At 40.5% G+C, this 24067-nt stretch overlaps 1 protein-coding gene and 1 long non-coding RNA gene across 4 annotated transcripts in view; one reads left to right on the top strand and one right to left on the bottom strand.

Annotated features, from left to right (window-relative positions):
- Nucleotides 1-24067, top strand: part of fbxo38 (F-box protein 38) — a 52921-nt gene that overhangs the window by 7996 nt on the left and 20858 nt on the right. The window contains exons 1-10 of one of the 2 annotated variants that reach the window (XM_049586255.1): nucleotides 2263-2395; nucleotides 7724-7961; nucleotides 11196-11329; nucleotides 15325-15488; nucleotides 17314-17479; nucleotides 17753-18028; nucleotides 18754-18847; nucleotides 20423-20553; nucleotides 21894-22064; nucleotides 22292-22434. In XM_049586255.1, the coding sequence (XP_049442212.1) occupies nucleotides 7789-7961; nucleotides 11196-11329; nucleotides 15325-15488; nucleotides 17314-17479; nucleotides 17753-18028; nucleotides 18754-18847; nucleotides 20423-20553; nucleotides 21894-22064; nucleotides 22292-22434 (1452 nt within the window). In that variant the 5' untranslated portion in view covers nucleotides 2263-2395; nucleotides 7724-7788. Of the gene's footprint in view, nucleotides 1-2262; nucleotides 2396-7723; nucleotides 7962-11195; nucleotides 11330-15324; nucleotides 15489-17313; nucleotides 17480-17752; nucleotides 18029-18753; nucleotides 18848-20422; nucleotides 20554-21893; nucleotides 22065-22291; nucleotides 22435-24067 lie in introns of those variants that run through there. The other variant, XM_049586256.1, reaches the window with a different exon arrangement.
- On the bottom strand, nucleotides 802-2192 carry LOC125894722 (uncharacterized). Of its 2 annotated transcripts, XR_007450096.1 has the most exons (5): nucleotides 2061-2192; nucleotides 1841-1956; nucleotides 1624-1707; nucleotides 1404-1464; nucleotides 802-1286 (listed from the first exon to the last, which is right to left on the bottom strand). It is a non-coding gene; the product is annotated as an uncharacterized LOC125894722 (long non-coding RNA). The 2 variants fall into 2 exon arrangements; XR_007450095.1 differs by having other exon boundaries at nucleotides 1841-2082.

The raw sequence follows: 24067 nt of genomic DNA, 5'->3' as shown, positions 1-24067 counted from the left end.
CTAATCAGGACTATTGGCCCCTGATTCATGTTGAAAAAGTTTAACATGGGACTGGACCTTTATGCCAAGCTTGGTTTATTTTCATGCATGGTAAATTAAATCCCTTGGAAGGAGGAGAAGGAGTATATTGGCAAACACAAGAGGGATAGGATTTGTATCCCTGGCTGTGGGACCACACATGCATCTGTTCCAACGTTACTATGCTTCAATTTTATTTCAGATCATCCATCATAATCTGGGTGGAGATGAGAAAAGTGTATTCTTTCCTACAACAAAATTTACAGGGAGATACGTGTTATTTCAGACTGCATTTTCGGTCTGTCACAAACTGTGCCCGGCCTATAACAGGTGATCAATACTATGTTCCTGCAATACCGGAGGCTGCAGTTTCAGGACCCCACGTCTGGGACCGCATTTCTAGGATCCTAGATATTCGTGTCAGCGCCACCTAACGAATTGGATGACCATAGGCTGCAGTTTCAGGACTGCATTTCTAGGACCCTAGTTTTAAAGGTTATTCCACCCAAATATTACTTTGTTTAAGCACTTATAGTTTTAAAGGTTTATTCCACCCAAATACTACTTTGTCTAAGTACTTATATTATTCAACTTAAGCAATTTCTGTAAGTAGCATAATTTACTTATTACAAATACAGAATCACATACTAAGACCTTCACAGTTACTAGATCAAAAAACAGATATTTGAATGGTTGGAGAGACGGAAGACACAATATATATGAGTAATGGAAATCATTTATTATTTCAACTTTTCACAACAACATTTTTCACACACACACACACACACACACACACACACACACACCAGGGCGAGTGACTCAGGGGTCCTCTGGAAGCCAATCAGAGTTGGCTGTACAGGTGAGGCTTCCATTCGTAATCCCTCAACATTAAGGATTTATATTGCTTCAGTATTACCACAAAAATAGAATAACATTGACTGTCTAACAACGCAACTTCTCAACCAAACACACGCTAATTACATCAGCCCTTATTTATCAGGCAAACACATGACCTGCAATTCAACTGTTAAACAGACACGTGGCCATTTCGCCTTAATCACCCCCATCTTACTGAGTAAAATGAAACCTAGCAAGTGTGTGCAATCGAATGGAGAGGTGGGATAGCAGTTCAGTAGTGTAAGAAATGAATCAGGATCAGTAGTTACAAGTCACAAAAAACACAAAGAAAACTGAATTGTTTATGTCACGAGGTCCAAGAACCCATGGGAACCCATGGAACTGCGCAGCTGCCTCTATGGTTTCCTCTTCTAGAGACAAAGACAAGACAACCGAAAAAACACAGAAATAACATGTTATTGACATCTGACTTTTCCTGGCCCTTCAATGTTCAAACCCCAGATTGTGAAGTAGGTAACACTACCTACCAATGTTCCCCTTTCTTTCATTAAGTGTTTGTGTATACCTCAACTAAATTCCTCCACTTAACTGAAATAGTAAACAGAGAACATAATCACTGCTTTGTTAACAGAAGTATTGTTAACACTGGTAATAAACAGTAAATTAAATAACATTACCACTTCTTAATTAAGGTGATAATTAGTTTAACCAGGTAAGTAAATAGTAGATAGTAGATTCTCTACTTACCTCTGATTGTGGCCCAGAGAGGAAGACCTGCTCAGCCTCCTGTACAGACACATTCTGCAGCACTGACAGGCCATATATGATGGCCTACCCAAAGAAAATAATAGTTTTTAAAGACTATAATCTAATACTATTATACCAGTACACAACAGAAAGCCTTTATACATGGGTCTGTAGGACAGTAGCATGAACACGCACAAATACTTTACATTAGGCATACCTCTGGAATCAGAACTCTAAACATGAACTGCACTTCATCTGAGTAGCTCCACTGCGTTAGTGTCATTTGCAGGAGTTTCCTTCAAATAGGCGTACAGTGTGTCCTGCTGTTCCTCACTGTCGAGGTAGGTTGTAAAATGTGTACTCACACTTCAGCTAGCAAACAATAACTGTAATTTTTGTAACAGAAAACAATTCTTAATTAACATTTAGTTACTCACACTCATATCATCCATCTTTCCGCTCAGAAATGCGGTCAGTGGTTATCCAATTCCGTAACGATAGGTCGCGCTGTCGCGAAAATCAAGGGTCCTAGAAATGCGGTCCCAGAAGTGCGGTACTGCAGCCTCCGGTATTGCAGGAGGGAGTTCCCCTCCCTTACAGTAGGAGGCGGTATGAACCTTTTAGGTTGATTTGCAATCCGTCAAATGACACAAAGAAGAAGAAGAACAAGTGATAGAGCGCAACATGAGCATAACTCTGTGTTTAGCAAATGTGCAGCACTCACAGGATGGCTGAAGAGCAACATCACAGCAGCTTGGATCGACAAATGCCGGTAGGTTGGCACCACTGCTAAAGGCTCTGTTTAAGACGATATAGTGTGAGTCAGTGTGTCTGCTGTATTGTTTACTGTGGTGGTTTTGTCTTTGTGTACACTGTTAGCTGCGGCTATGCTAACTAGTAAGCTAGCTTTGACAAAGACCAGGTTGAACTTTCTATTGCATGATAACGTTAAGCGAGTGTGACAGGTGTGGAATAATGGGGCTGCTTCAGTTTTAATAGTTGTCCTCACATTGGACATAAATGTTAAAATGACACTTGTTCGTCAACAAACGTAGTGTCGTTTGTCAGTTGACTGGCACAAACATGGAGAATGCTGTTTATCTTTTAGTGATTTTGCTCAAAGCTTCCCAGCGGAAGTGACATGTATTAAATACCTTACCATGAGTGAGTTGGTTTACTTTTCAAAGATTTTACCTACACAAATTCGCATTGAAAAGAAGCATATCTGGAGAGTGAATTGACTGACATCAGTTAAAGACACAAAACTTCGACCAAGTAAGCTCGTGCTGTTGTGTTTACAGGCGTAACGTTAGTTAACTTGTGCACGTGCTGTAACGTTAGACCGTGTCTAATGTGATCTTAGCACGAACAGTTGCACAAGAAAGATGCCGAAGTATAAAGTCAAAAAGGTTACTGATTAGCTGGTGAACACAGTTTAGTATCAGACAGCTGAAGAGCCTGGTGATTCTCTGTAGAGTTGGTGGAGACCTAAACAGAGCGAAAACTGCTTACGTGGGGGATCTTTAGGTTAATGCTTGTTGTCCTTAGCTTCTGTCATTGGGGATCAATTGGGGACATGGACACCAGCAGAGACAATTAATCTGCAGCAATGTCCAGGCAGCCTGACATTAAAGGGAAGCATAAAGAGAATGAGAATCGCAGAGCATTCTGGGACGCCACCGCCTTTTTTTTGGAGGATAGGGTATGTAGCTAAGGCAAGCCTACAGGAACACAGCTGGGCTTTGAAGCCAATTTGACATAAGGGCCATATGATGGAATTACAGGAGCTCCCAGACTAGGGCTGCAACTAACAATTATTTTCATTGTCAACAAATCTGTCAACTATTTCTTCTATTAGTCGACTAATCATTTTATCGGAAAATGTGTTAAAATCTTGAAAAATTTCGGTCTGTCTTTCCCAAACCCCTAAATTATGTCATCTAATGTCTTGTTTTGTACTCACGCCAAAGGGTTTTAGTTCACTCTCATGGAGAGTGTGTGAAGCTGCCAATATTTGAACGTAAGAAGCTGCAATAAGAGTATTTTGGGGTACTTTCATAGTACTTTTCTGAAAAATGACTCAAACCGATTAGTAGACTACTAATATAGTCAGCGATTATTTTACTAGTCGATAAGTCATCGATTAGTCAACTAATCGTTGCAGCTCTATCCCAGACCTTAATGTTTTACCAATTTATGGATGTTTTTGATGGCTGTTCTTCTTTGAGTTACCTGCTAACTGCCGTTAACTGCTTTTGGAATCTCCTGCAGTAAATTGTAGGGATGCACGACATGGGATTTTTTGCTGATATCTGATATGCCAATATGTAACAACTAATTTGACTGATAACTGTTACTCATATCGATATATCCACTTTTCCCTGACCTAATTTTAGTGATCATGAAGTCTCTTTTGTAGTGAAATTAACATCATAATAAGCATATAACTCTTAATGTGAGGGCCCACCAGCAGATGGAGACGTAAAATTAAATACCTTTCAATGTAATATTCATTTATTACATTTTATTATTAAAGTAAGAAGAGCATGTTTGCCGATTCTAATAGTTGATTTTAAAGCCAATATTGGCCGATATTGATGATGTTCCGATATTACCAGCATGTTGGCCGATTCCGATATTTAATTTCACAGCCAATATACCGATATTCCAGTGATGTGCCCAGTAATTTTATACCCGCGCAGCAACTTTCACTGGAATGAACAGAGCACACATACTAGTGCGCACATATTTTGGCAATCACTGATTTGACTGTTTGTGTTTCAAATCTTATTCACAGAGTAGTGTTTTGTGTTAGTTCAGTAGTTCTTTTTGACTCTTGCATCAAACAGTCTGAGGATAGCAGCCGTACCCTTATCCTCCAAAAATGGCCGACTTGTTGATGATGATGACGACACATTCCCATTCCTAATTCAACTGATGACATTGGAGGCAGGCAGTGATCATAAAATGTCAGTCATGTGTAAAGGGAGCTGAATAATCAGGAAGACTCTATAGTGCTTAAACATTCTCCTGAATATGTCCACAGACTGAAGCAACTGCCAGGATACTAGTGTGCATGTGTCCTACTCTCTGTGTGCTTCTTGTTTATCTTAAATGTCTTCTTGTGTCCTTAACGTGCATCTTTTCCTCATGTCTTCCCATATAAGATTTGTGAGAGAGGTGCAAGCAAAAGGTGGATAAAGGAATTAAGGAAACACATTTTTAATGAACTAAGATGTTGTTTCCTGGCAGCTGTCATCTGAAACAACACTAGTTTTTGATGGTCATGGCACAGCTGGATCAGCTAACAGTCTGCAGGTGTCACCAGCTCTGTGGTATCTTTTGGTGTCAGTGTGAAGTAAAATTCAAATAATAATAAGGGTGCACAGTTATCACTGCCCCTGCTGCATTTGTTTCTAATGTCCTCCCATGTAAAGCCTATGCATGTTTCCACCTAAAATTGACAGTATCCATCAAGCATCATCACATGCATTAAAACCTGCATTCTGATCAATCACATTAGTTTGATGTTGGATTTCACTGCTCAGACACTGAGCGACAACCAACAAGACATTTCTACTGACAGCAAGGTGTTTCTTGAATGTATTGTATGCATCAGCCAGCATTTATTGATATTCTTCTTGCAAATAATTTAGAATCCTGCGGCCTCGTGCCTATGACGGAATCACAGCCGTGATGATATCACAGTACAACATCACGAGCTCGAGTGTGATATTGCTTTTATACAACAGTTAAATAAGTAAGGCTGATTAAGAAATGCTGAAAAATGAGGACAAAATAGATAATTTAAGAATTTTATTTGCCTTCCGCAAACAAAAATAGTTCCCTCAGGACTCCGCTGTCACCGTTGCTATGTAACGCAGACATGGTGCGCCAGGCACTTACTCTTTATACACATTTATCTGCACGTTTCCATTAATTGTGCAGCCGGTGAAATAAGTCTCTGGTGACTGCATGGTGGACTGTCGCTTCACAGGCACAGCCGACTCTGCCTTCTGATCTGACAGTATGTTGCTTTTCTTCAAGTCATTGAGCTCCGCTGATGAAACACTGACAAACCTGGATGTGTGCTCAGATGGATTCAGCTTCTCCTCTCCCTCATCTTCCTCTAATGACCATTCATTAGGGGTGTAACGGTACACAAAAATCACGGTTCGGTACGTACCTCGGTACACAAGTCACGGTTCGTTTTTTTTCAGTACAGTAATGAAAAAAATAGACAACTATTAAATATCTTTTACTTATTGGTAGCCTTATTAAAACATACCACCACAGCAGTTAACTCTTTTTACACAATTTTTGAATGAAACAAATATATATAAAATCCTGCTTTTTCACATTGTTTGAATGAAAATAGAAATATAAATTTCTGCTTAAACAGTTTTACTCAATTAAAATAAAAAGTATAGTGCAGCTGGTCAGCTTTACAGCCTGCTCAGATTCAGTTTTACTAGGAACTTACTTAGCTTTCCCACTTTGTTAAAGTGCAGTAAACAAAACATGCTTATATCTAAAGTGCAGTTTAAACAATTTTACTCAACTCCAACTGGTTATTTCTTTAGCACGACGGTCAGGGAAACGCTCTTTCTTTTTAAACGACGACGATATCGTAGTTTGCACCAGATTGCTTTTTCTAATCATCGTTCAAACTCGGGTGGTGTCGCTTTAGATGCGTTAGCATGTTAGACGTGTTTCCAAGTACATACCCGACCGCTGTTCTGCAGTGTCGGCACACTGCTTTTGTCTTGTCAACTTGTTTATTTCCATCTTCGTATTTTACCCTGAAACCAAAGTGTTCCCAAACGGAGGACTTAAGGTTTGTGGGTGGGTCTTCAGGTTCGTCAGGCTCACTTGCCATGTTGTCAACATGCGAGAATGCGCTGCACAAAGTGAAAGCAGAGATTTACAGTCGGACTCGGTCTGTCACTCAATTATGTCCGTCGGGGAACTAGATATTTTAAATGGTTCGGCTCGCAAAAACGGAATTAAAATAAAACAAAATAAAATAAAATAATATCCTGCGCCCAATAATTCGGTACAGGGTCGTGCCGAACCGAAAGTCGTGTACCGAATGGTTCGACACAAATACATGTACCATTAAAGCCCTACCATTCATAGTTCAATTCAAAACTTATTTTAGGAAATAAATCCATATTTTTGGCTGTTTGACAGTGGATGAATTAATTAGCCTACAACACAACTGTTGACCTATCTGACACTAACCGTCAGTTTTGATTTGATTGTTGATTGCAATCAGCTGTGAGGCGGAGTGACACATACACAGTGAAATAACCGTGATGTTGTACTCCAATATCATCACGGTTTTACTGTCTCTCGACCAATCAGATTGCAGGGCCAGAACTAACTGTTGTATAATGAGTGTTTTTTTGTTTGTTTGTTTGTTTTTTAAATTATTTATTTTTCAGGAGAATAGAAATGCTTTAGCCTAAATATAGCCTATCTCACAATCGGAATGTATAACTCACAGAGAAATGTTACAAACTACCTTAAGAGATAATGACAATGTGTTTTTTTTCTGAAAGACATCAGACCCTCCTCCTCTACCAGAATATGATATTATCCATGACACATCTTAAAAGTAGAAATCACAGAATCGGATCATACTGGAGAATGCTGAGGGTTGTTTTATGGGTTTTTTTGATGGTCAAACATACAGTTAACACAAGTTCACTATTTGTAAGGTAAATTTTCTAACAAATAAAATGGAAAAGTTTGTAGTACTCTGGCAAAACATCTGAGCTGGTGTATCTTGTGGTTATGTGGTTTCAGCCTGATCAGCTGCAGTGTCCTGTCACTAACTCGTACATTAAAGAGGTGTGTCAGTCTTATGAATCATTTCCATGAAGGATGGTCCTGTTAATCCACGCTCATGCCTCCTCTGGGCAGAAATAAGGGAACTTAGACATTTTTTTTTTACGACAGACCAGATCAAATTTCCAGGTGGCATGAGGAATGAGAAAATATAAGTAAGGCAAATGAGAGGCACCCCCTGTCTTTCTATCCTCTTCCCTCAATCACATTAACTGACTAACACCTTCCTTTGTCATATTGTGTCCAGAACTAAGGTTCATGCTTGGGAAATAGAGCCTCCAGGCTGCAGGAGGGAGGAAGTACGGTGTGTATATGTGTGTGCGTGTAAGCCTGGGCAGTGACGCACAAGTGATGGGTCCAAGGAGGAAGGCCTCTAAGCTCCAGCCTGTGGTGGGCAGCAGTGGAGGGGAACTGGTCCTGAGACCTAGTGAGCCCAAAGACTACATCAATGAGCTGTCCCATGAAGTCCTCTGTCATATATTCAGGTACACTGCACTGCACCTACACTTTGTACTTTACAATATATTCTAGGGCTGGGTCAGGTTCTACAGTATCCATGTGTTTTCATGGTCATGTATCTTACATGACCATTACCATGAGTAGGATGTCAACACCATGCCTGAGACTGTGTACAAGTAAGGAGACAAGTGATATTAGGGCTGGGCAATATAACAATTATGTATGATATATTGATATATTTTCAAGCAAGATATAAATTTAGACAACATCGTTCATATCGATTATAGGGTCAAGTTGCATTACGTAACACATACCAGTGTGCATCTCTCCTCTCTCACACTCTCTGCACAGCTCCACCCCACTCACTCACTCACTCACTCACAAGCTCTTCAGCAACACTAAGAGCAGTGTTGAAGATCAAGTTATTTTTATTTAATTTTATTTTCTACATAGCGCCAGCCTTATGTTATTTAACTTATTTACACGAAGGCATGTCATTTCTGTCTCTACATGGTTGTGTGTTTACAATTGTCCTCTGCTTAGGGGTGGGCGATATGGCTGAATAGTATATCACGATATAGCTGGTATATAGCTGGTTCATATTGATCGATAATGATAATTATAAATCATTTTTTTCTAACTTATTTAAAATAAGGACCAGGAGAAAATAAATACATTTTCACACATTTATTTTAAACTCAATAGCTTTCTTCTGGTTTCAATCTCAGTCATCTGTCAAGGCACACGGAGGAAAATGTGATGTCAACACAACCATTAGAAAACACTCAAATAAATGAACATACACAAGATGGTTCAAAAAACTACTACTCCACTACTAAAACTACTTTTCCTTGCTATGCGCACTCATTCTTACTGCTCATCCACACTGTGTTGTGTTCAGTGTTGCCAGATCTTGGGAGAGAAACAAGCAACCAGGACCAGCAACCAAAATTACTTTAAAAATACATTATATTTACTGCCCTTGAACTCTTTCAAACCAACTAGCCAACCAAAAACGAAAGAATAAATGAATGAATGGAAATGAAAGTAAAGAAGTTGCATATAACGAGCCATGTTACTTTCATTGTAACAGTGCTGGTATGCTGAAGAAGATCTGAATGATGAGTACATATTTCACACAGAATCTGAATCTGCACACTGCCTTTGAACCATCCCCCTCTTGAAGTCGAATATTTTAATCCTCTCTCTTTCTACAAATCTTTATTGTATTCTTTTCATATTTCGCCCACTTGTTAGCGAAATAGTTAAAGAACCCAGTGTTTCCCACAGGACAGGAATCTATTTGTGGTGGGGGGGGGGGTACTAAAAATATTTTTCAGTACTCATCTGTGTGAAGGAGTGAACATCCAACGTCAGAGTTAATTACTAACGAGCAGAACCTTACGGCCGGGCTCCACCGGCTGCAAACGTCAGCGTAGCGTCGCGGCGTGTTCATTGGGGCTCCACTGACTGCGTACGGAAGCGACACGTAGAGACGCCAGCGGGGTTGTTAACCGTTTGCTGAGCTGAGAGGCTGCATGTAGGCTGCATGAAATGTTAAAGCATTTTCCACCTAAGTTAATACATATATTTGAGTTATCTACAAGTTTACTGTACTGTTTGTCATCTACTCGCTTTCAAATGTCCGCCACGGACATTTACACAATGTCACGGATAAACATGGATAAATGCATGAAAAAAAATCATTACATATCACCTCTGATAATGGTTTATTCATTTAAAAACACATTGTGCTCGTTTAGCACACTCTTTCATGAGAGTTGTCGCGCGACAGACGGGGGTTGTTGCGCCGCTCCCGTTGCCGGTGGAGCCGCTGTAATTGATTAACGGGGGCGAGCTGCTATGGGACTCGCGCTGCAGTTAACACTACTAACAGCGTGAGTTAATGTCTCTGCACATGTTGAGCTTCCAGCTATGTTAATACAGACAGAGGCTAATATAACATGATGAGTTAGAGTTGTTCAAGCCACTTTTGGACTTGTTTGCTCACATATTTGTACCGAGAGGTCTTTGGATCCGTTCTGCTACTACGTCTGCTTCTTGTTCTTCTTCTGGCGGACCAGGTGCGTTAAGTGCGTCTTTACGATGCATACCGCCACCTATTGCACCGGAATTGTAACGACAAGCTACATTCACAGACAGTTAGTCCCATTATAATGTGTTTATGAGCGAGGTCGAACAGGTAGCGCCAAAAACAGAAAAATCTATATGTGGCGGAGATAATTTATTTGTGGCGCACCGCCACAGATAAATGAATGTATGGGAAACACTGAGAACCTCCATAAATCACACAATTTAAATGTTAAAAGCCTCACTGACTGACTGTCACCAGGTCCGAACCTGACCCGAGCCCAAAGCATTTTGTTACCTGACATAGTGATTGTTATGGACAGTGTGTAAATGACCATCAAAAGACGACTGTTACACACAGTCAATCACGCCGCTCGCACAGCAGCACAGCACTGTACATTTAAATTTAGATTTTTCATTTGTTATCCGCTATGTGCATATATAAGATTACTAACCTAAAAACAGAGCTTGAAACCATTTTCCAGCACTAGATTCATTTGAAAGGCCATGGAAAACAAATTGACTGATTGATTGATTGCCCACAAAGATTTTTAATTGTTTCAAACTACAATGGATTTAGGCATACCTGATACTTTTATACCTGTCATAGTTTTGTGGCCAGTGCTGCAAACCTTTAAATCTCTGAAGCTCCAGTGCTATGAGCAAAACTTTTAATGTACAGCCCTGCTGTTTATTTTATATAATTTTTTTTACATGAGCAGTGCAGCTGTATATTTTTATAAAAGTGCTTGTGACATCTCAAATGTGGCTTTGACTTGCAACTGAAAACGTGACCCATTTTGTAGAAAATACAAAGATATATATTGTGTATCGCCAGTCAGCCTGTAAATGCTGAGATACGAATTTTTGTCCATATCACCCAGCCCAAGGTGATATCACTGTTTAAATTTCAGATCTGTTACATCTATCATCTCTGGGTGTTAACAGTGATCTGTTACACCCAGAGATGATAGATGTACAGCTGCTAAAGCATAAACAATATATAAATCTCTAGCAGCTGACAAAAGTATATCATCTCGTATCGTCATATGATACAGCCCTACCAAATGTCCCTTTACTTCGTAGCAATAAGCACTACAGCTTGACCTATCCTAAGGTGCGAAACGTTTTGAAAGTGTGAACATGTTTTGTTTTGGGTTTTTTTGCAGGTATCTTCCCATGAAGGACATCATGTGTATGGAGTGTCTGTCCAGAAAGCTCCGGGAAGCTGTGACTCTGTACCTGCGAGTGGTAAAGGTAGTGGATCTATGCGCTGGTCGCTGGTGGGAGTATATGCCTTCAGGTAGGAGCTCGCAGCACAACCACTGCATCACTACCGAACAAATAACGAAGGGCATGTTCATTGGTCAGTACTGCAGTACAACTGCATACAGTGTTTCCCACAGAATTTTGGAGACTATTGGGGGGCGGGTTCCAGAATATGCCTAGATTTCAACATCTTTGTGCTTTTTTTATGTGTGGAAAAATGTTTTTTTACCGATAAAAACACTAGTGGTATGTTATGGTGAAGGGTTACACTTAAAATACAGCTAAGGATTAGTGGTTAAACATTTCAGTAATCAAAAGAAAAATGACTTACGTACTGAGCTGCCTCGGGCGGGCTATTTCATTATTTTAAAATGTGCAGACAAAATATTCTTTTAAAACTCTCTCTCACACTCACAAACACAGTTACAGATATGCAAAACAATACAACATATGCAATAAGAAAAGAAAACAAAAGGTAAGACTCAAATTAATTACACACAAACAGACACAAATTACTGCTCACGTTAGCTCTAGGAGAGCGACGTCTGTGGTGAGGCCTGGGAGGGGGAGGAGGGCGAGGGGGAGGTGGTAGCCAAAGAATTCTCAGTAGGCACTCCAGCCGGTGCACTACACCGAGTAATGTTCATTTACCGGAGGCATTTTATATCTGGCCGATTTTTGGAGACTATGGCGGGCTGCCATGGTCTCGTCAATGTATGGGAAACACTGGCATAGGGTTTTTTTTTTGTTTTTTTTTTTCTTAAGAAACAAGAGTTCTGTCGTGATGATGAGCTGGTGTTTTTAGTCTGTGGTCAAAGATAGGCATTGACTCCGCTGTCCTGACTTCACCCTGCTGGTACTGGACATCAAATTGATGTCAGAATGACATTGGATTCTTACGTCAGACAGACGTAAAACTTTGGTTGGAATGAGAATTGTGTTGACAATGTTTTAACTGTTTAATGATGTTAGAATTCTATGTTATGTAGAAATTAACGCTGTGATGTAATGCAGATGCTGGGTTTTGGTCTCACATCTTAGAACTAAATGTTGTTATTTTATGTCCAGATGATGTTGACGTGAGATGTTTAGAAGACGTTGTGGCCAGCTGGGCAGTGGGGGTCTAATTTCACCACAGTGGGCCCAGAAGAGAGAAGAGCTTTGCCTGAGATGAGATCACAGGTTCCTCTTGATCACAGGGTGGCCAGTTGTCCAGAAACAGAAGAGCGTAAAGCTTTGTTTATACTAGCGTGAGACATCATGGTGTGGGCCTCCGTAGATGTCGCCCAAGCTATGAGCATGCACAGAGGCATTTCTAGTCAGGGCATTCTTCATTGCACGATCGTTGGCAGTATGCTCCAAAACACCAAGGAGTGTACTCACAAAATATTCTGTGGATAAGCAAGTCAATGAGTGTTACTTGAAAAGTAGGCTGCCAGGCAACAGTAATAAACAGCAACGTACCACAAAACATTGCATTTGTGTACTGTTATTACAACGGTGTTTACCGCTATGTCTAAATTATTTTGTACTGCTTTGTTTCCCTGGGGTAGCTACTCTATCCATGAGGCTGTTTTTTAGCTTTTGCAATGATCTCTCATGTTCTTCCTCAGCCTGTAGCAAACAGCCTCCCCTTTCCCAAGTGTGGAGCTATTTCCTTCCAAGAATTCAAGGCCTTTGAGTCTCCCTGCAGTCTCTCAATAAAAAGTCATAGAGAACCTGCTCAGCCAGTCTTCCCTGTTGAACCGAAAAGCGCAGCATGCACAGTGGACACCTAGTTATAAAACCAAGCACACCAAATGCTGCAATAACTTTTGGAGCCCTCTCACTTGACACAAAAGGGTTAGTCACGTCACAGTCTTTTTCAAAATAAACTTACTATGTAGGTAAAACCCTTGTCTGATGCGAACCCTGCATTGGGACACTACAGGGAGTATACACTAGGGCTGTAGTTAACCAAAGAAAATATTGGTCTACTAAAGTCATACATAATCTTCAACTAATCGATTAGTCGTGGGGGAAAAAAAAAAATCTGCACGTTAGTTTTACTTCTGCGGTGGTGTGTCTATGTCATTCTGCAGTTACACCTCCAAAACACTAGTCAGCGGGGGAGGACTGTGTCAAGTGCTGTAAAGTTTATTTGATTCAAAACACACATTAAATATGACTTAATAGAGACAGTTTCAAACACAAGCACACAAATTGGCTTCCGCAGCACTCAGTACATTTACATGGACAGTTTAATTCCACTTTTAATCGGAATGAACGGCCATTCCGAAAAGTGGTCATGTAAACGGTCATTCCGATTGAAAAATGGTCATTCCGATTGAAAATTAAATCCGATTAAAGGGGGTGGTTTATTCCGTTTGTCATTCTGAATGAAAGAATTTTGTGTGCATGTATACACTCATTCCTCTTTAAGTTCATTCCGGTCTTTCTGCGCATGCTCATTTCCTTGCCCTTCTGGTGCGATGACGTATATAGCACACATAGCAACGGGCTGCATAGCAACGGGCTGAGCTAGAGCAGTCGGACTCGTTGCACTCACCGGTTTCCATTCGCCACAGCACAGTCTTCTGCCTCCCTTCTCCTGCTCAACAGATGAAGCATTAGCAGAACAAGGTTGTTGTCGTACTGCTGCTTAAAAATATAAGCAAAACACGCCCGAAAAAGGCACTAATAACGGCGTCGTCAAGCATCTTGTTATCCAGAGCGAGGACTACAGTGTTTTCTTCCGGTAAACGTAAACACGTAACATCTGCCCTGCCCCCTATCCAATCAGAAACCTTCCCTGCCCCAAACCTTGCGCAGACCTGAATAAAGGCGATTGAACTGATCTCCCATGTAAACCCTCATTCGGAATTAATATTTCCCATGTAAACTACCTGGAAACACTTTAATTCCAAATGATTTCATTCAGATTCATTTCATTCCGAATGAGAAGCCATCATGTAACCGTAGCCATTGACAGACAAACACTTGTCTTTATCTGGACACATTTCCCCCACCAATACAACATGCTAACGGTATTAGCACAAGTCTGTGGCATTTTACATTGTATAAACTAGCCTAGCGTCTAACGATCTTTTCCTCTTCTCATGTAAAACCAGGGACAACATCAGCATTTTACAAAGGTAACGGTACATAATTTGGCTCCGACATTCACCGACAAAACAACTGTCTTATACTAAACACGTTTTCCAAGCAAATACAACATGCTAATGTTAATAGCGCCAGCCTATGGCATTTTACATTGTATAGATTAGCCTAGTGGCGAGCGGAGATTTCCTCTTCTCATATGAAGCCAGGATAAATCCCTAAGTATATATCCCTGAAGGATAAATCACACACAAGACTTAAAATGTTATTTTAGTGGAGGCTTTACTGTCTTCACAATTTATTGTTTCTTATCTGTGAAATACAAATAAATACAAGCTTTGTTTCTACGGAGGGGTATGGTGTCAGTATACAGAAACTGACAGGAGGTCTGTGTCACCGCAACGCCGAGTGTCAGGGTGGGCGAGTGCAACTTTCTGTCAACAATGGGGGGGTTTTGAAAACACCCCCATTTTCATAGGTAACTTAGTCTGTCCCCCAGCCGCAGGAAATAATGGATTAATCCTGGAAAGCTATTGTTGTAGCATTTTTCTCCTTATGAAAGTAACATGGCGATTATTTGACCAATGAGAATTTGGTCAGATGAGAGCATAGCGACTAAATAATCGACTAGTCGACCAGGAGGCTACAGCCCTAGTATACACCATGCTTGACTGTCATGGCTGATTTAGACAATAAGTTAGTGGTAGATCAGCAGTGGTCTGGTGGCAGATGTTAGGAATTGCCATAGTACAGCGGGGGAGTGTAAGTGTTTTGTACTGATGAGTGTATGTATATCAGCTTATTTCACAGGTGTCCCTAGCTAAGGCATTTGTGCATGAGTAACCCTCAGCTGGTTCTACAGTGGACGATGCTGTTTTTACACATACTGAGAAAATGGTCTGATCATGTTCGTGGTGTTTTCTGGTGTAGGCTTTACAGACAGCAGCTTTCTGCTCCTTTTGAAGAAGATGCCAGATCTGGAGCAGCTCTATGGCCTCCATCCTCGATACCTGGAGAGGAGACGAGTCCGAGGCTACGAGGCTTTCAGTATACCTGGAGTCCTGGAGGCACTACAAGCCTGTCCCAATCTGCTGGTCAGTATGTAAGCAAAAAGTTACTCTGTGGGAAACAGTACACGTCACAGGCTAGCCAGGGCTTAAGACTAATGGAGTCCCAACATCAATTTGATGATAAAAAATATGTTTGGTATAAAGAAGGATTTACCCTGTGTATAACGGTCACATAGCAAATGACAAACTGAATTGAGCGACCCCAACCGAGTGCCTATTCATGCTCTTATGACTGGGAGAAGAGCTAGTTAGCTGTTAGCAGTTAGCAGCTGGGGGGCAGCAGATTTTTGTTGTGTGTTGGCTGATGGAGCTAACAGCTAACCAGACTAATGGCTAACAGCCAACAGAGATAAACACAGCAGAAGTGAAACTCGCTGTTGAGAGGAACATGAAGCATAAACAGTGACCTGCAGTTTAATGTGATGACACAACAAGTTTATTGTAAATTAATGTAACATTATTGAAGTACTTCAGCTGGGTACACTTTGGAGGTAACATTAAATGTACTTTAAGTATGGAGTTACAGACACTTTCCATCAGTGTTAACATTTTACAAGATTTGAAAGTAGAAGTCAGAGATGAAAATAAATAACCAGATACATTATACTTATTTCCTCACCATTTCAGTGTTTTTACACAAGTTTACATTTGGGTCATCAAAATCCACCAAATTTCGAAGCTTGGTGGCCTGTGGAAGCAGTGCTTAAATATATTAGCGTCTATCCCTGCCAAATGATCATAAACAGTTCACTGCACAGTAGCCACCTTGTGGTAAAACATGTTAATGAATGCTCATTTAGACCTATTAGTATGTTGTCAGGCTAATTTAGTCTTAATAGGTTGTCATTCATTATAGGCTCCAAACAGACTTTTTTAAACATTATAAGTAAGAAATGGCTCATTTTTTAGTAAATGTTGCCAACCCCTGCTGTAACACCTAGCCTGCCCTTGCCCCTCAGGCTTGTGATAATTTTCAAGTCTGTAGAGAGTCAGCCTTTGCTCTAGAGCAGACCTAGGTATTATAAAGCCTGTGGGCTGTAATTGGTCAGCACAATGGTTCTGCCTCTTCTGGGAGATCTAACACCTGGATTCTGCTAGGTGCAGAGTCAGAGTTGGGGCCAAGGTTGTAACAAAATTCTAACTTTATAACGTTACCATACACATTAGCTTGGTCACAGCTGTTGCATAGTATGGTAAGCTTTGGTTCAGTCTTGTCTTGTCTTTTCTGTTTATTGGCGGGTGTAACTAGCATTTAAGGTGCATTGGTGTCCCTCTGTTTCGTTGCATAGGTGGTTTAATTATGTTGAATGTTCATCAAACATTTATATATATATTTCTATCATTGTTATCGGTTTATCCCCTGGCCCTACTCAGCATAGTTTTTAAATACATGAGTATTTTGGTCTTCCAGTGTGCTGGATAGCATTCTGACACTTTGTTTCACTTAGATTTTATTTAAATTAAAAATATAAGTACAAAAACAAAACCAGAATACACAGCAGACATGTTCAGTAAACAACACAAGTATTTCATATCTGGAAGGTAGGAGAAGGTTGGTAAGTCCTATCCCATTTTTATATTTCATCAATAAACTTTGTTAAATTATTACCCCTTTCAGCCCCAGTATTCACCATACACACCTCAACTAAATCACACAAAATTAAACATTCAGGACAAAACAACAGATCAACCTGATTTAGTCACCAAACAAACAAGCAAACAAAAAAGAGCAGTAAGTCACCATTATAGCTAAGCAGGCTCCATCTACGAAGGAAGACTGCAAGTTAGTATTGAATAAGAAAACCTAGGAAGAAGACCTTTTTAGATTTCTTTCTCTTTTTAATCTCAGGGTGTGGAGACATCCCATCTGGAGCTGGTAGAAGCCATATGGAACTACATGCCCCAGGTTCATATACTGGGAAAGTTCCGTAACCGTAATGGGGCTTTCCCCATTCCTGCAGAGAACAAACTGACCATCCCCATAACTGCAAAGATCCAGACCCTACATCTAGTGGGTGAGTAGGATCACAACAAACTGACATTTCCTGCTAATGCCTCCACATTACAGCTGGGATACAAAGGAGTAAACCAAGGTTTCAACCCGCTAGAGAAGAGTTTTTTTCTTGCCACTGTCACCTGGCTTGCTCGTGGTGGAATGTTGAGTCTCTATACATTAAAGAGCATTGTTTTGATCTGCTCTGTATTAAAATTGTCACGAGAAAACTTCTGTTGTGAACTGACAAGACATAAACAAGATGGACTTGTCCAAATTGACCTGTTTGTTGTAGGTGTGAATGTCCCAGAGATCCCGTGTGTGTCCATGCTGCGCCACCTTTACCTGAAGTGGGTCCGTCTCACCAAACCACAGCCGTTTAAGGACTTTCTGTGTGTGAGCTTGAGGACCTTTGTCATGCGGAACTGTGCAGGGCCAACCAACTCGCTCAAGTATGTTCCCCTGGTTACTGGTTTAGCATCAGCACGGAACCTGGAGCAGCTGGAGTTGGTGAGAGTTCCCTTCCTGGGAGGGCTGATCCAACATGTGGTGGAGGATAGCTGGAGGTCAGGTGAGGAAAACCTGTGTCTATAAGTTTGTAAACAGTCCTAAGTGTTGGTTTTACCAGAGTAAATTGTATTCTATAGAAATCATTCAGTGGCTTGTTGTCAGGCTTTGGATATACGGTCAATGTTAGTAGGATTTATTACCTCCTTTTAAGGAGGTCATGTTTTCAGTCCTTTTTGTATATTTGTTTGTCAGCAGGATTACAGAAAAACTACTGGCCCAATTTGGTGGAAGGGTGTAGCATGGGCCAAGGAAGAACCCATTACATTTTGGAGCCGATCCAAATTACAGGGCGGATACATGAATTATATATTATTATACATGCACATGGCTCTTATCTTGGACGTCATAAACAGCTTGGAGGTAGCTTAGCCAAAATGGCGGTGGCTAGCAGTGCAGAACTGCTAGCCGTGCAGGGGCTGGGGACGACATCAACAGCAGTAACCGTCATATGACAAGTGCTCTTCCGCACAAGCCTGGCCTGTTTAGTATTTTAGTATTTTTATTCCCATCTCCTTTTAGGCTTATGAGGCTTTCTTTTCTTCTGTTAATCAGAATGAGAATCATTTTCCACTATTGTTTGTGTGTAGTCATGACAGATGATTTGAATCCTCTCACTACCAATTTTAGAAATCTAACTAAAAACTTACAAATGCACCCAAAGCTCACACTTTCGATGACATGTTTATATGTTTTATTTTCTGTGTCATGTTGTATGTGTCTCTCCAGGAGGATTTCGCAACCTCCACACCATTGTGTTTGGAGCCTGTAAGAACGCTTTGGAAGTGGACTTGGGCTACCTCATCATCACTGCTGCTCGAAGGTGCTCAGCCAGTCTTCAATTCCTTTAACTAACTGAGAGGAAAAACACATCCATGTACAGCGTAGGTTTGTAAAGTGAAACGTGAAGAGCTGCCAATGCATCTTGGAGGCAATCTCAAGTGAAGCTGCTCTAACCCTTTAAAACGCCAATGTCACACTAAAGCACAGACTAAGTAAGTGATCAAGGCAGCAGTAGACCAGCAGCTCCTGTGCTCTGCCACGTAAAATTACTGTTTTTGTTAAGTCTGGCTTTGAAGAGAGTATAGGTAACAGCTTCAGTTCTCCGTCTGAAAGGGCTGTCTGATGGCAAGGTAAAGCAGGGAAAATATTCTTAATACGGTGTTCATTTAAGATGATATTGTTTTTCTTTGATGGCCCTTATGTTAGGTGGCTAAAAGATGTTTTGCTGCTGCCCCTGTCCACAGCAGAACATTGCTTAGCTAGTTCTAGTTGTCTGTCATTGTGACGGAAAGGGTTGTAAAAATTCTGTTGTAATGTATTATTACCCATATTTTAATTTTAGCTGCCGCAGGCTAATAAATGTTATAAATAGCCCATGATGTGCTTGTCCTTAATCCTCCACAACATAAATCTCTCTCCTTTTTTTTGTGTTGTGTTAGCTCGTATTTACTAGGCAGACATTGAACGAACCAGCCCTACATTTTTTCATCTTGTTATCAATGCTGTTACTATGATTGGGCTTTTTAAAGAAACTTTGGACACTCAGCTGCCATGCTATTTTCCCATGGTATGCACCGATATAGTCTACTATTGTGATGGCTGATGTAAAGAGGTAATCCAAGGTTATGTACATGAGATCAAAGACAAAACTGGACAATAGCTTATTAATATGTGCATGCCACCAATTACTTAATGTTACTGTAGATTGCAGTCAGCATTCTAATCAGTCAAAACAACAGATAGCCCCCAGATTTTTCCATTGTTGTTTTTAAAAAAAAAAAAAAAAAATTCTGTGAGAATATTCGGTTAACACAACCTCAAGATGGCACTTCTGCCTGCTTCTCCAAACTGCAGGTGAAAAATCCAAGCTAACCCTTTAAAGCTACACTTGGTACCACTTGTGAAAATAACTTAGTGTTATATTTGCTGAATTTGTCTCTATATTCTGAAAGAAGTACATAAGACATAGTAAAAAAAAAATCATGTCCTGCTTCCTCTTCCTGCTCCTTCTAATGGCTTTTACTATAGTCAGACTGCAGTGCACCAGGCAACCAGTCAGAGCAGAGGAGTCTCTAACAGAGCTGTCAATCATGTCAGTCACTGCTCCTGAATTGCAGTCAAACTATCAAACTAGGCAGCACTGATAAAATATGAAACAAGATTCTGTTACTGCATTGCCTATTTCTCCCCTTAGAGGTTTTTGGAAACATATTTTAGTGTATTGTTTAGCTGTAAAATGAGAAAGTTGGTAACCAGGTTGCCATGTTGGAGACACTTGACTGAAGTACGAAGCACCACAAAGGCAGAAAAGGTTGTCAGTTACAGACTATTGTTTTAATTGCTTAATAGGGACCAACATATACATTTAATGATATGATTTCTGTGTGTTTAACAGGCTTCATGAGCTGCGTATCCAGCCTTCACTGACTAAAGATGGAGTCTTCTCAGCTCTCAAAATGGCTGAACTAGAGTTTCCTCAGTTTGAGACACTGCATCTGGGTTACGTGGATGAGTTCCTGCTGCAATGTTAGTTTCTCCTCTCAAATACCATCACCATGCTCACAGAACACTGGTCATGTTCCCCTCCCCAACAGGAATAAGCAATTCTGCTGGCTTATCCCATACTTCATTCTTTTTTTTGTATAATTATTTCGAATGGCAGACCACCAGGGTGCTCTTGCTCATTACATTACTCATTGAGCAGTCTTACCTGGGCCCAGTTAAAAAAAAATCCCAGAAAATTCCATGTGTTGCAAAATTGGAATGGATCACCCTGATCCAGATACAAACATTTCAAGATTACCAAATCCAGGTAATCAGTGTTCTAAATAAAACTACATATCACAATGTCGGTCACTGGCTATGTAAAAAACAGGTAGAATAGCCAGTGTGTGGTCACTTAAAGCATTTTCACTTTTAGAGACAGAAAACCGCATGAAGGACGTGATTGTTAAAAACTAGTTTAATATAAAGTGATAAAGTTAGAATTAAAGTTATTATCTTGAAGACTTATATTTAAATTAATGTCTGTTAAGTCACTATTGATCACCAAATGAGGTATTATAATGGTAATTGAGCCTTTGGTTCACTGATGAAAGCCCTTGCATTTTAAGTATTTAGGAATTGGATGTGTCATACAAATCAATATGTCAGCCTGTTTTCAAGACTTAGTCTGCCAATATACACACTGCAATGACTGCTTATCACCATAGGTGCCACCAAAGAGAACAAAACAGACGTTTTGGTTATTCTAATGTTTGTTTAATTAATAAACAGCTATTGGGGGAATTCTTTTATGGAGACTATACCTTTTTTGAATTTAGCTTACTAAAAGGCTTAATAGGTAGTCTAGATGGATGGATGGATGGATAGATGGATAGATACACTTGACTGATTTGAAAGTTTTTTTGCATTTTGTTCCTGATATCCAGCCTGAATCCACCCATCTGAAGGGTGTTTTTTGGATCAAAGGTATCCCAATCCTACCAAAATGTGAACAACACAAATTAAAGGTTTGATCCAGATCAAAACTATGATTGGATTACATGATCTCACCAGATAAGAGAATCTTTTTGTTCTTCTGAACAACCCATTTTTGAGATTTGATCTAATCCGATATCCAAAATCCAATCAGATTACTTCTGAACAGCTGGGTCCTGGCTGTCCCACTGTGTGCTGTGATTATGTATCCCACATGAATGAACTTAGGAAAAAAATTAAACGTTTAAAAATGTCAGGTCTGCTCTAGATAATTATAACCTTTCTGAAACTTGAATCCTGTTCCTGGTGACTTGAACTGAATAAGTTGAGTTGAAATATGTGAGGTTTACAGGTGTGTGTCTGTGTTTGTGTGTATGTAAATGCAGGCAAGATGAGTCACTCGGAGCTGGTGAAGTATGGTCTGGCTGATGTCATTGAGAACCCAGGCATCATCACTGATATTGGCATAAAGGTGGTGAACGAGGTGTTCACCAATATTAAATACCTGCTCATCTACAACTGTCCTCACCTGCACAACCCTCACCACTGGATCACAGGTAAGACGCACTCACTCTCATTCTCACTCTCACCAGTATTTGCCTGATGATTAATGTCCATGTTTGTGGTGAGCTCAGTTTCTCTGTATAATGTAATATTTGGTCAACCTCTATTGGTTCCAATTAGAGCCTTGATTTTGTTGCTGCCTTTAATCTCTCACTCTTTGAAAAGCGAAGTGTTGTAGTGCTCTCTGTAGCTGTTGCATTCTGCCTGTTTCTGTCCTCAGATCAGTCCAGATGGAGTCGTCTTGTTGATCTGACTCTGGTTCGCTGTCATGCTATCAAACTGGAGTCCTTCTCCCAGTTCATTGAGTTACTGCCCAGTCTGGAGTTTATCTGTCTGGACCAGATGTTCAGAGAGCCACCCAAGGTACACAGTATGTTTACAAATACACACACACACACACACACACACACACACACACACACACACACACAGTAACAGTCATATGCATCTTTCACATGCATGCTCAGGGCGTTTTCTGAAATATATTTGTCTCCAGCATCCACTCAGAATCCCACCTCCATCCCTTCCTATATATGATAAACTGTTTGACTTTAAAAGGAGTTTGTACAGTTTGTTCTCCCTGTGTCAGCATGGGTTTACTCCTCCAAGAGTCCAAGACATGCAGGTTAGGTTAATTGTTGACACTAAACTGAATGTAGCACATCGAATTTCCCCCTTGTGGATTGATAAAGTATATTAATTAAATTAATCAAATTAATTAAATTTATTAAATGAAATTACCTGTGTGCCACAGTGGAGGCAGGGAGGGTCTTAAGGTCCCCCTGAAAAAGGCATCGCCCTCCTCCTGCTACTTCACCTCCCTCCACAGGCCTACTATGATAGACGTAGGCGTTGGCAAGGTAACGGGAGAAACATGGAAGAGGAGCGCGAGTGTAACGTTACAACAAAGACAGTCAAATGCAACCCCAGAGTTTTAAAACTCAATCGGAGTCAGTAATGAGTTTTAGAATAAGGTTACAGTGCTAACGTTAGATGGTAGTGTTAACGTTACTAGTAAGTGGAAACGCACAAGGAAGATAACGTTTATGTTTCAGAGGCTACGCTACGGTAGACTAACGTTAGACATTAGTAACTGGATGCTGTGTTGTCATAAATAACATGAACTGAACGGAACTTCTTTATTTGTCATTTTTATGCGCAGCACAAAATCGAAATGACATTTCGCATACCCCAAGCAAAAAGAAATAAAACATTTAAAAACAATTTGTGCAACATATAAGAAAGAACATACAGTGCAATAGTAAGATGAAAAGGGTCGACATTTCACAGTCAAAAACTCCACATCCTGAGAGCAGAACTGGGAGATCCTCTTCACATCACAGCACCATCATATGTTTGTGTATATACCACGGAGCTTACCAGATGATGCTGCCGTCCTGTCTGCTCTGTGTAGTGTTAGCCCTGTTAGCTCAACACCAGAGTCTGATATGTTACCATTCATCCATGTCTCAGTGAACACAAGGACGCAGCAGTCCCTCACTCCTCGGTGAGTGGATCTCCACAGTCAGATGTAATCCATTTTTGTGAGCGCGAGCAGTTACGTCAGTCGGAGGTCTCCATATGGGGAAGACAAAAAGGACAGGAGAAAACTCCGACCAATCATTGCATTCGGTCTGAATGCAATGATTGGTCAGAGTTTTCCTAGAACCATATGAGAATGGTATAATTATGAGTTTGTATCTCTGGTGGAATTCACTTACATTTTAGTGTGCCATCAGCTTATTAATAGCATTTTAACCTAAACAAAGAAAAGTGTAAAATTTCCAGAACGGTACGTGTTGCTTTAATCTGGAAACAGGGGGCTCGGTGGGGACAGAGCACCTGCCATAGCAAGCGAACACACCGTCTTCGATCATTTTGACTTGAGCAGCAGACTTCACTACAAGCCGATTGGCTGTTGTCGGAAAAAGGAGAAGTGCTCAGTAACACAGATGCATGAAAAGACTCATAGATCTTTAAAATAAACCTGTGAAAA

This window comes from Epinephelus fuscoguttatus, linkage group LG9 (assembly GCF_011397635.1).
Source record: "Epinephelus fuscoguttatus linkage group LG9, E.fuscoguttatus.final_Chr_v1".
NCBI lineage: Eukaryota > Metazoa > Chordata > Actinopteri > Perciformes > Serranidae > Epinephelus > Epinephelus fuscoguttatus.
The sequence above is the reverse complement of the archived record's forward strand: the minus strand, read 5'-3'. Positions and strand labels throughout refer to the sequence as shown.